The sequence below is a fragment of the Patella vulgata genome, chromosome 1 (genome assembly GCF_932274485.2).
Source record: "Patella vulgata chromosome 1, xgPatVulg1.2, whole genome shotgun sequence".
Taxonomy (NCBI): domain Eukaryota; kingdom Metazoa; phylum Mollusca; class Gastropoda; family Patellidae; genus Patella; species Patella vulgata.
In genome coordinates, this window is record NC_065879.2 from 69606554 (window position 1) to 69618887 (window position 12334).

A 12334-nucleotide genomic window follows, 5' to 3' on the forward strand; every position below is an offset into this window, starting at 1 on the left:
TTTAGACGTTTGACAACTCAGCACACGTTGAATGGCACTGACAGTTTCTGTATAAATTAATACACATTTTCGATAAACAACTGTAAATCATTTAAATGGCTAGTCCTAGGACAAGACGTATCTTAAAAGAACTGAAAATAAAAACCGATAACAATAGATGTTTCGAATGTGGGGGCCATAATCCCCAATGGGTAAGTGTGAATTATGGAATATGGATCTGCCTGGAGTGTTCAGGAAAGCACAGGGGTTTGGGAGTTCATTTAAGTTTTGTGAGATCAGTGTCTATGGATAAATGGAAAGATACAGAATTGAAGAAAATGGAAGTGGGTGGTAACAAAGAGGCTAGAGAATTTTTTGAGTCACAGTCGGATTACAAAAGTGATATGAGTCTAAAGGACAAATACGACACACGAGCCGCAGCTTTGTACAGAGATAAGATTTCTTGTATGGCTGAAGGAAAACCGTGGTCTATTGAAATGTCCTCAGCTAAAAATTACACAGCCCCAAAACCAATGTACAAGATTAATGACAGCTTTGATATAGACACCAATCGTGATGACCAATTTGAAGACGACTTTGGAAAAAGCCATCTTACACCTAGTCAGGGTGGTAAATATATCGGGTTTGGAAGTGCACCTGTAGAAAAAGAGAAAAACGATGTATTTGAGAATGCTTTTGGGTCTTTATCTTCAAGATTTTCTAGTCTAGCAACCGGAGCTTCCAAATTTGCGTCAACTGCTTCTGAAAGAGTTTCTGTATTTGCTGATGTGGCGACCAAAAAGACAAAAGAGATTAGTCAATCGCTCAATCAGACTGTTGTGAAACCTGCAAAAGATAAAATCGGAACAGCAAGTTATTCGGGATGGAATAGTTTATCAATGTTCTGGAATGATAAAGTGGTAAACGCGGGAAGCCACACTGAAAGAGATACATTAATAAATTCTAATAGTACCGGTAGTAACAAACAACAAGATACAGACAGTGACAAGAAGCAAGATTCATTACTTGACACTGAAGAAGATAAATGGGGCGACAACTGGGAAAATGATTGGCACAGCAATAGCAGTAGTGGAGGGAAATCTTCAACAAACGAAGTAAATGACGATGAAGCCTTCGAAGCATGGTTGAATGATGAAAAGCCATCGGCAAAGCTGAGTCACAATAATACTGGTTATGTGGGAAAAAATAAATCAAAGCAATCCAATGATGATTATAATTTGGTTGATTTTTCGGACAGTCCAAAAGATGGAATATTGAAGAATGACTTTGATAGGGATAATGAACAGGGTGGTAATTTTAATGAAGTGTGGGCCAAAGATGACAGTGATGACGATAATTGGAAAGCCTTTTGATGCAGACATAAATTATAAGCTTATTAATTTTAGGTGGTTATATGATTTGTAACCAAATATATCAAACTACGCTGGTCGGGTATTTCAATTGCTGATAAATTTTGTGTATATTAGATGCTGAGACTGTGATGCTCATTTTATGTTGTTTATATGTTGTTTACAATGAACTGGTGATGAAGCACTATTACAATTATATTACAAAATGTACATCCTACTATTTCCATTGGTATTTTAATGATCGTTTCTTGTAAATTTACATCTCTACTAATTAGAAATTATTGATTTTTTAAATATGAATGTGGTATGGTGTTGATTATAGATTTTGAAAAATCTATTCTGTCAGTAGGAATTATAAAAATAAGTGGGGGGTTGGATGGCCGAATGGTTAGCGCATGCATGCTGAATCATAATGTCTTTCATTGAGTCAACTGACCGCAAGGTTTCGATTCCCCAGTTGTACGTGACAAGAAGTAGGGTCGCCTGTCCAACCCCATGGGTTTTCTCTGGGTTCTACAGTTTCCTCCCACTGCTAAAGATCCCTAGCGCAAGTCAATTGTTGAAATAAAGTTGAACCATATGTTAGTCCCAAAATGACCTAGTTTGTGTCAAGTGGGCGTTAACCCCATTTCTCTCTCGATAAAAATGAGTAAAAGTGCTGTCGATAAAAATGAGTAAAAGTGCTGTCTATGTCTTATGTGTCAAAATTGTGTTGTCACTACAGAGATTAATGTCGCTAAATGCCAAAAATTAGGAAATGTTTGAAATTTTATTACTACAGTGCTAGAGATTGTTTTGAAAAGCCATACTATATGTGTTGTATTAATGATACACGCTGGTTACATTACGTGTATTGATAATACTTTTATATAAAACATGGATACACTCAGTGCAGTATATTTACTGTTAGGAATACACCTGTAATACACAGTATAAGATATATTTATTGGGAGATGCAATTGTATTGCACGGAAGATTCGTGTATTATTTGGAGGTATACATTAGTATTTTACAGGAGACCGATGTATATTCCCAATGAGTTATTGAGAAATACTCTTGTAATACCCAATCAAGTGGATACCCATGTGTATTAACTGTGAGTTATTAGTAGTACCTTGGTGTTTAAAGTCTGCTTCAACAATAGAGTTATTGATAGAACTGTTGTTATATATCCAATAGATCATCTATATCGACTGTGATTAATAGGGAGTAATAAATGACATAGTAATATACAGTAGACCCCTTACATTGACTGGGAGTTATGGGGGAGTACTCTTGTAATATACATAGATATGTATATTGGCTGTGAGTTATACTTATAGGGGTAGTACACTTCTAATATACAGTAGACTGTGAGTTATAGGGGGAATACCCTTATAAGATACAGTAGATTGACATCTAAACACTATTCCGCCAAAAACAGACACCAAACCTACAGAGTGGGATAGTGGAGTAAGGGGAGGTCACGATAAGACGGGCCTAGCACCTAAACACAAACCCCTCAAAGATGACATCTACCAAACTAGCAGGATAGTGGAGTAAGGGGGAGTTACGATCAGACGAACTCGGCACCTAAACACTATTCTGCAAATAAAAACTAACACCAAGCCCAAAGAGTGGGATCGTGGAGTAAGGGGAGGCCACGACAAGACGGGCCTGGCACCTAAACACTAACCCCAAACGATGACATCTACCAATCCAGAAGCAGACGAAATCATCCATCAAACGATATGTTTTATATTAAATAAAGGGAAGAACTTCCCACTAAACCAAATCCATGGCCTAATGCCAAATGGAAAGATTGCAAAATCATATTCTAAAAACAGGAATCAGCTAAATTCGGCTCTCCTATGTCTTGTCTGCGATATCACTTATGTGGAAGCAGACGTTAAACACCAAGAACTACTACTACTACTGTGAGTAACTGGTGAATACACTTATATTTGTATATTGAACAAGTTAGAATAATGTTGTTTTGTAAGTTGTATTTACTGTGTTTCATTGGACTAGAGTATTTTTATTATATATATAGTGTAGCAGATATCGTCCACTGAAATCAACTGTTCTAAATTGAGTAGCCTGTACATGATGTGAAATGCAAAATATTATCCTATTTAAAATAGAACCAAATAAATCCATCTTAAAGGGTATTCAAATTCTATGTCCATAGATAAAAAGTGACGAACTGGTATACATGGACTTTATTAGTGAAATGTACCAAATTAGCTGGCATTCCCATAACATAATCCCATTCATATGGTCATATAATATTGGAAGATGAGTTATTGAGCATGATGCTAATTTACAAAAAAAGGGTAGCATGTGTTATCATATAAGATGATATTAATTAGGCTTAGTCACTCACTGTAAATATGGAATTTTATGTCTATATAGATAATTTTGAATTGTCAATGGTTGACAAATATATGTCATGAAATAAATAATGCATATTGATATTACCAAGCATGAAATTAAAACGAACAGAAATCATTCACAATATTAGTATTTCTTTATGTAGACTAAGGGTGGCCAGCCTATGGCACAAGTGGCTCATTGGACGATTTCATGTTGCATATTTTACCAAGGGCCACATTTTGATGATGAGAGGCACAAGGGTATTCCACTTATGAGACTCCTTTCAATTCCCCACCTTCACGACTAAGGGAAGATGAAAGTGTGCTTCAACACAATTGATCAAAGCCAAGGATGATTTTGAATGTTTTAAGACTACAGTGCGTGTAAGAAAGGCTTATAACAATTCTTAAGAATATTGTACACCTTGGTCAGAGGCCCCTAGATCTTGATGCCTATAGGTAAGTCTGGCACTGAATGCAGTTAGTGCACCTCATAATAATAATGGTCTAATTAATAACAAATATGATTCCAAATCTCAACAGCTTGGGCAAATCAAAACAGAATCAAAAGCTAAATACAATGTAAAGTTTCTATCTCCCTTAACATTTTTTCTCAGGGTGGTGGGGTTTGGATGGCCGAATGGTTGGCTTGTGCGCGCTGCACCATACGGTCTGTCATTGAGTCAACTGGCATGGTTTTGATTCCCAAGTTGTACGTGACAAGGAGTATGGTCGTCTGTCCAAACTCGTGGGTTTTCTTTGTGTCCTACACGCAAGCGAATTATTGAAATAAAATTGAACCATGTGTTAGTCCCAAAATGACCCAGTTTGTGTTACGTGGATGTTAAACCCCATCTCTCTCTCTCCTTTTTCTCAGTTGAAAGTTAAATGGCACATCTGAAGCACACAGGTAATATTTAGCACAGAATGTTGAAGGTTGACCACCCCTTATGTACTACAGTAACTTTATCTTTTGTTTTAATCATATGAGCATTTATTAATGTTAATATAAATTATTGTAAATCTATTAGGCCTGCCAGTATTTGAAATGGGTACTTACCTTGGATATCTGTTTTATGCTATATTTGTAAATTACAATTCAAGCATTACATAATTGTTAATTCATATATTGTTAACTTTTGACATGGCTGCATAGGTAGATATATTAATGTTCAGCTGTTGTATTTATTGGAGCCATTATGATGCTTACATACATGTGAAATTTGTTATATTATAGGCTCATTGAGTTCATTTCACATATTAAATGTCTTTGTGTCCTGGATTAAAAAATCGTTTTTGTGCTCATACTTAAAATCTACCATTCATTTATCAAATATTGTATTTATCTTTACTTCCCATCCAACATTCAGTACTAAAATTGCTGACATATCACCATAGGCGTACGAGCTGGGGGGGCGGCTGCTGGGAAAATTTGGGCACACAGTTGTATAAAAAAATATTGTGTTCTTGAATGTGTCCAATCTAACAGCAAATTTATTATTATTATGTAACATACTAAGAACCTAACTACATTTTTTGGGCACCAAAAACCACCGCCCCCCCCCCCCAATCAAAAATTTCCCCATACGCCTATGCATATCACACCAACAAAATCGCATCGTGTGAATCTCGATTGAGGTAACTTTGCGAGAAATATTGCCATGGTATGTTGGAAAGGTAGTAAATATGAGAATTTTTCATAAATAGATTATAGATTTAGAATCATAAAGGTGTTATGATTTGTAGTCCATGACACAAAGATATGAAGCATCTTCTCAATTGTCCAGCACATTTAGTACAACATAGTGGCCCATGAAGCCAAGTTGAAGGCAACAGAGCTTTAATGGTTCCTGAACAATTTTGCACATGATTTTGATGATCTGTGCCACACCCACATCAGAACAAAGCGGAGGGGGCGTGGCATGCCATGGTATACTAAGTATGTTGTAGTGATGATGTGAAGATGTATTTTTAAACCCATTGTAAATACTCCATATAATTATTATAGATTCGGGATGTAGATAAGAGTTGGACTTACAATAACCCCCTCTCTTTGATCTGCATCAAAATTTAACATTTATGGCCAAAACATCCATAAGCCAAAAATGGAAGTAAAAATTAGTGAATAAACTATTTCCTACCATGATGTACAGTCCCAAATAGCTAGAAAGTTTATGGCATTTTAATCACATTCCACCTGCTATGAACACCCCCACCATATATTTAGTTGAATTTGTTGTATATGTAATATTGTCACTGTTGTACTATTTTAAACCAGGCTTATGGGAATATCTTGACACAGTATGATAGTAAACTCCCATTTCCAGTTCATTTTGGCGCAAGAGTACTGTGTGACTTTAATAATCTCAATAATTAAGTGTGGTATTAATAAAGCTAGTTTGCATCAATTATTAGAACTAATATAATTATTAGACAAAATAATGCTTGTCATCCCTACACATGGTCACACTCAACTTAGCTTCTAGTAATTGTAACAGGCCAATGTTACAATAACATACAAGTCTAATATTGGTCACTAAGGTACAACACGCCAGATCATTCAAAGGTATTATATCCTCAAAGTCAAAATATATACTATTTTAATGTTAAATCTATTATAATGTAATTAAGCACTTCTGAGTATAAGACCTTCATGTAGAATGAGCTGGCTTAGGCAAAAAAAATTTTCTTTATAAAGATGGTGTTGTGAAACAATAATATGTTATAATTAATTGATTGGAATACATTTTGGACTAATACGTTTTTTTTCTAAAAAAGTACTTCAGTTGTGTAAACTCTCTTTCTCTTGAAAGTAAATATAGAAATCCAGATTTGAATACTACGATTAATCAAACATACGCTTTGATTCTTTATCCTGGTCATACTGTGTGAATATATCCAAGGAGATGGTTTATTACCATAAATGTTTAACCAAAATAAAAGCATATTTACTACGTTTCTGTCTTTTTGTATTATGGCACTGTCCATCTGCCTGGAAACTAGCTTTTCTTCAACTTTTTACAATGTAACTCCTATTTGTGAAGGATGTGGTCTAAAGATATGTGCTGTAGTTCATAATCCCTGTTATCTGGGCAAGTCATGGGTTTTTGTACCTCTCAAGGTCTTAAACTGGTGATCCTTATGCCCACCCTATACTCAAGCTAATTATTGAAATAAAAAATGATAACAAATTACTAGTGTCGAGGAGATATTAAACCCATTGTTCTCATAAATATTTCTGCAAATTATTCAGTGTTTAACTTTGACATTCTGTGTGGTGGATTTCAGAAAACAAACTACAAAACATACCATATTTATTTTCAGTTTTATAAAATACAACACAATATTATAGTGACATTATAGTCTATTAAATATTTAAAGTTTGTCTTATACATCGTAAAAAAAACTTATATATTGCATCATTATTTTCATTTTCTAAAACATCAAGAACAGGAAGTAATTCTGTAGTATCATAAGGCACATCTTTAAATCTATTTACTATGTGTGTGAGGTCCATTTCATTTAGTTTCAGAGAAAACTCTATATTATATATTAAACCTTTTTGTATTTCAATCACTATTTCAGTATGAATAACCTTTGAGTCAATTTCTATCTGGAAGGCCCGACTAATTTCAAAATTTGGAGTTTTGGCATAAATCCATTTAAAAGTTTTTAAATCGTTTAAAATCTTGTTGTACCCTGGATAGCTATCTTCTGTTGGGTTAACAAATTCTTTTCTTTTCACCTACAATATAAAATATAATAAATTACTTTAGCTGGGTTAAATTAATATCTTTTAAGATATCAACATTTATCTACAGAAAATGCATTAGTATATAATAGTAATACTAATAGACTATGGAGGACAACTCTCCAACAAAAAAACCATTACTTCAATACAGCACATTCAATGTCAGTTTTTCATACCATCCGAATGACTGGGCACCTTTACTTCCCCGCCAGGACCTCTGTCCTGCACCACTGATAATGGGAATTCAAAGCTAGGTTGGAAAATCATGGGGAACCTCCACGACAACACCGGGATCGAATCCAGGACATACAGTTATAAGCCATTGCCATACTCACTGAGCGTTGTGTGTAGGACTGTTCAATATAATTATACTCAAAATGTATTATTAGCACGTTAATATTTGTAAATCATATAAATGGATAAAAAAATCCATATTTTTGTAAAACATCTGCCACTGAACTATACATGTACCAGTACTAACCAAATCATTTTGTAAAAACTTGTTGCTAATAACATCTGTTAAATTTTCATAATTTATATCTTCATTAACATCTTGTAGATTCATTATATGGGACGGAACACTCTCAGTTGCTCTTGTTTTTACTCCAACCTACAGAAACAACAAATATTAAATTTAAGACCTGTATATTTGCTTATTATTTCAGTTCATCCGAGATGAGTACCAGGTTGATCCATTAGCAACAACCAGGTTTTTAGTGTTAGTCATATCTGGCTGTCCTATGAAATTATTGAAAATATAAGTATAAATACAGGAAAGGAAAGGATTTTAACGTCTTTCAACACAATACTTTGACCATTTTGAGACTGGCATACAGTTATTATTTTTCATTGATGATGTGTTTCATTTTGACTACACTTCGTCTAATGTCACAGGTGGAGCTTTGTTTTTTGTTCAGTCCAAATGACTAAGCAACACTTTATATGTCAGCCCTGCACACACTCCCACCTAACATGTGAGAATCGGTCTTGAAAAATCCAGAGAATCATGCTGGGATTCAAAAGCGGGACAGTCTAGTTGAGAGTTCATTACCCTTGCCCCTCAACTACCACAGCCTAATTATAAACACATGGACTATGATATATATATTGCAAGGTTATGTAGGGGTATGAGCCAGGGGGGGGGGGGGCAACTGCCCCCCCCTAACTTTTGGGCAATCTGACTTTTCGGGCAAAGTGAAAACAAAAAATAATTATTTCACCTAGTTGGCAAAACAACTTTTTTCGGGCATTTTGAGCCCCCCCCCCTCTAACAGTCATCGAGCCCGTACACCTAGGCAAGGTTGGTATCTTGCACTGACAGATGCCTAGAACATAATTTTGCTGCCTAATGTACACCCATTCTGTTTCTTTAAAAATAAATGAAAATAGAGATATTAAGTGTGCAAATTACATTTTAAGATATGTAGAGATATTTCTTAGAAAGTGATTTTCTATCAGTCAGAGAGAATGTGGGTGTATGGTGTGCCTATGAAAATATGCCAGGATTGTTAAGCAATTAAAGGTAAATGCTTTGTTAAGATCATCCGGCCACCCATCGTGACTTAGAAGGAACTTAACGTACCAATGGAGACTGTAGTAGATTGTGTAATTTGTTCTTGTTTACATTTATCAATAGAGTAAAATGATGATATGATCTCTCGCCTCCCAACTTAGCTGCAGTACCTGAAATCTATAAGAGACAATGGTTTAAAGTTTTATATTTTCAGTCATCCACAGATGTTTTTTTTTCCTCAAATACTAAGTTTACTAATATATGGAATGTTTATTTTTAACTGCAAAGATTATAAACATGTGGTTAATGTTAATTAAAGATGGGTTCCCAGAAATGTATTTATCAGGTGGTTATTTCCAATAAAAGTATGGCAATTTTGGTATATATGGAAAGTAGAGATATCCAATCTTACTAGAAAAATACTGGATTCCCCGAAAAACACTCATGGAGCGTATACAGGACAAAAATGTAAGGGTTCCCTTAATCGACAGCCGGACGATTAGGAATTTCTGCACGCATGATGTCAAAGGTCACACACGAACATTGAGCGCTTGATGTACAAGTTGATAAAATTTATGAAGAGTTAGACGTACAACACTTTCTGAGATAAAAGTGACGGAATAAGACGCGGGTAGTGGATAATCCGAGAATTTAATTATGATTCAATATTTGTAATAAATAGTAAGCGATTAAAGACAACATCGTCTTATGTATGCAATGAATTCTCCTCTGACTTCCAAGAGAGGTAAGTCACGTGACGTAAACATGACCTGGTTTGATCGAATTTTTATAGCAGGGCATTCCTTCGCAATTACAATGTTTGAGAAGGATTTGAAGCAAAATTATGACAAATTAATTAGTTTGAATATGTTTTTAGTCCATATATACCATTAAATCACCCAGTTTGTATGCGGGAACCAATCTTTAAGTTAATTATATACTAGATTACAGCATTTCCTTACTTTTAATTACACAGATTACACATGTAAGGACAGAATAGAATATTGTGCCAGCATTCCACCATGGTGAATTCCAACCTTCAATTGATCTTTCGGTGTTCCATCGAAACAATTATATATGGATGCTTTGTCTTCAGTCAGTTTTAACAGAATCGTTCCCATATGTGTGACTAGAACTGGGAAATCTGAGGAAGTCAGCCTCCGAGAATCTTACAAGGTGTTTTTTGGCCGCTTTACATATTTGATTCATCACCATTATTAACATAGATTCAATTTCTCAATTTAACTTGGTAATGAGTCAAATCTGATTAATGCTGTGGGTTATCTCCAACTACTTAACGATTTTACATGCAACCAAAAATACATTTAACATGTTTTACATTGCCTAAAATGACCTGCTACAACCTAAATACTCTTACATGTATCTTATTGCACTAACCTTATATAGGCCATTTAGCACTATATCCTCCCTTTTATTAATAGACAAATCTATATCCCAATATGACGTCAAAGCATCCACCACCAGTTCTAAATTAGATTTACGATTATATAACTTTCTGGATGTTAAAAAACAACAATTTAAATTTCCTTCATCGTGAAAAACTGTTCCACCACCACTATTTCTTCGAGCTAGATCTACTTTTTGTTTTAATACACTAGTAACGTCACATTCAAGCCATGGATTTTGATGTCGTCCCACCACTACTGCAGGTGTGTTTCTCCACATAAATAAATAGTTCCTGTTGTTCAAGTCTGCATGTTTATATAACCAGTCTTCTAAAGCTAAATTTTCAAAAATATTTCTGGACTTCGAAATGATAACCTCCTTTTCCCGACATTTTGTAGAATATAATACACATTTTGGTTGAACTTTTGTTAATGCCAGCAATTTCCTGAAGTTGATAAATTGTTTCAGATGGCACATGCTGATGGCTAGATGAATGTCTCATAATCTGTACACTTGCCTAAAACAATAAAAATAGAATTTACTAACAAAATAGATAGGTATTGTAACCTGTACTAAAAAAATAAATGTTTTCAATTTTACAACATTCAAATAGTAAAGATGCAAATAAATTGTTGAACAGCAACCAATATTACTAAATAACAGAATCTATCCCCCACATATTATACTGGATCAAACAGGACCTAGGGTTTAGTTAAGATTTTAGAATATATTAGTGGACAGCTTCTGATATGATCCCTTCCAGATGTCAGTAAATGAATTTGTTCCTGACAAGATCACAACCCATCACAGATGACAGGTAGAAAGTATTACTGGTATCTCGAGCAGAGTTAATAAGGTTGTGAAGAATCCTAAAATCACCCCATCTTTCCAGGGCTTGGAAAGTCTAAAAAAAAAAAATGAGGCCTTACTTGCCAGAACATAACTGACTAAGATCTTACCTATTATACAGTCTAATATCAATGGATAGAAAACAGAAGATTTGATGTGATTAGAACTGGTTTGACAATGTTAGTCGAATGTAAATGCAGTGGTTTCAACCAATCAACACCTCAATCGATTATTACATGAGGGAAATTGTTAATTAACACCTAACCATTAACCTGAGCTGCAAATCAAAACAAAGTAGGCCTAGATGTCTTAAATATTGAAGATATAGTTATAAAATAAGCACGAAACACGGTTGAAAGGATAGTGTTAGTACATTTAAATCACAATAGATCAAGCAAAGTTGAAAGTATTTGGGAAAATTGCTACTATGTGAACAGGATTGTGATACAGTCGCAAGATTGTTTTTCTATTCTAGATCTAGTGCCAGGCCTACAGCAGGGGCGGATCCAGGATTTTGTGAAACAGGGGGGGGGGTGGTGGTGCTGTCCCCACTTGGGAGTGCAAAGCCATGCCCTCAGTGGGTGGATCGACTGACGGGCAATCAACAAAGTCATCAACCGGCTCGTTTCGGAGTAAATTACGACAGGGATCACTACCATTTTTATGTATTTTTGTTCTCCTTTCCCGTGAGAATATCTGGGGCAAAAAATTGTTCTCTACTGAAAAAAATTGGGAGAGCGTGCGCCAGGTGCGCCCCCCCCCCCCAGATCCGGGCCTGTACAGGTACCCTGCCATGACATACCTGATACATTACATTATAGTTAAGTTATACATCTGTCTATTATCTATATCATATAGTATATAGGCCTAGCAATGTATGTCAGAATGCAGTTTTAAATTAAATAAATTTTATTAGATAAGTAAATTCTTTTTTTGTTATCAACTGAAGAATCTGATTCACTGTAGGTTTAAATTTAGTCTCATGAAAACACGTTAAACTCTTACATCTGTGAATGCAATTCATTTCTTTAAGTTCGTCTGCTACGCAATATTATGGATTGGGATGGAACGAAAGTAAAAATCAATAATTTGATTTTAAATAATATTAGAT

At 34.9% G+C, this 12334-nt stretch overlaps 2 protein-coding genes across 2 annotated transcripts; one reads left to right on the forward strand and one right to left on the reverse strand.

Moving 5' to 3' along the window:
* On the forward strand, positions 1-6659 carry LOC126818661 (ADP-ribosylation factor GTPase-activating protein 1-like). Its single transcript, XM_050546234.2, has one exon. It carries the CDS (start codon positions 96-98, stop codon positions 1350-1352), a length of 1257 nt encoding a protein of 418 aa, XP_050402191.2. The 5' UTR covers positions 1-95; the 3' UTR covers positions 1353-6659.
* A 411-nt stretch (positions 6660-7070) lies between these two features.
* Positions 7071-12262, reverse strand: LOC126809595 (lipoyltransferase 1, mitochondrial). The gene is made up of 6 exons (XM_056099178.1): positions 12229-12262; positions 11334-11500; positions 10366-10891; positions 9037-9144; positions 7936-8064; positions 7071-7448 (listed from the first exon to the last, which is right to left on the reverse strand). The coding sequence occupies exons 3-6, from the start codon at positions 10849-10851 to the stop codon at positions 7071-7073; spliced, it is 1101 nt and encodes a 366-aa protein (XP_055955153.1). The 5' UTR covers positions 10852-10891; positions 11334-11500; positions 12229-12262.
* Between the last annotated feature and the right edge of the window lie 72 nt (positions 12263-12334).

What these genes read in the sequence shown, in the direction of transcription:
- LOC126818661 (XM_050546234.2), top strand. Translation starts at nt 96, where the DNA reads ATGGCTAGTCCTAGGACAAGACGTATCTTAAAAGAACTGAAAATAAAA.
- LOC126809595 (XM_056099178.1), bottom strand. Translation starts at nt 10,851, where the DNA reads ATGTGCCATCTGAAACAATTTATCAACTTCAGGAAATTGCTGGCATTA. An exon ending in TGCTAAATGGCCTATATAAG is followed by an intron (nt 9,145 to 10,365) that starts GTTAGTGCAATA and finishes TGTCTCTTATAG; the next exon opens with ATTTCAGGTACTGCAGCTAA. An exon ending in AGTTTTTACAAAATGATTTG is followed by an intron (nt 7,449 to 7,935) that starts GTTAGTACTGGT and finishes TTTATATTGTAG; the next exon opens with GTGAAAAGAAAAGAATTTGT.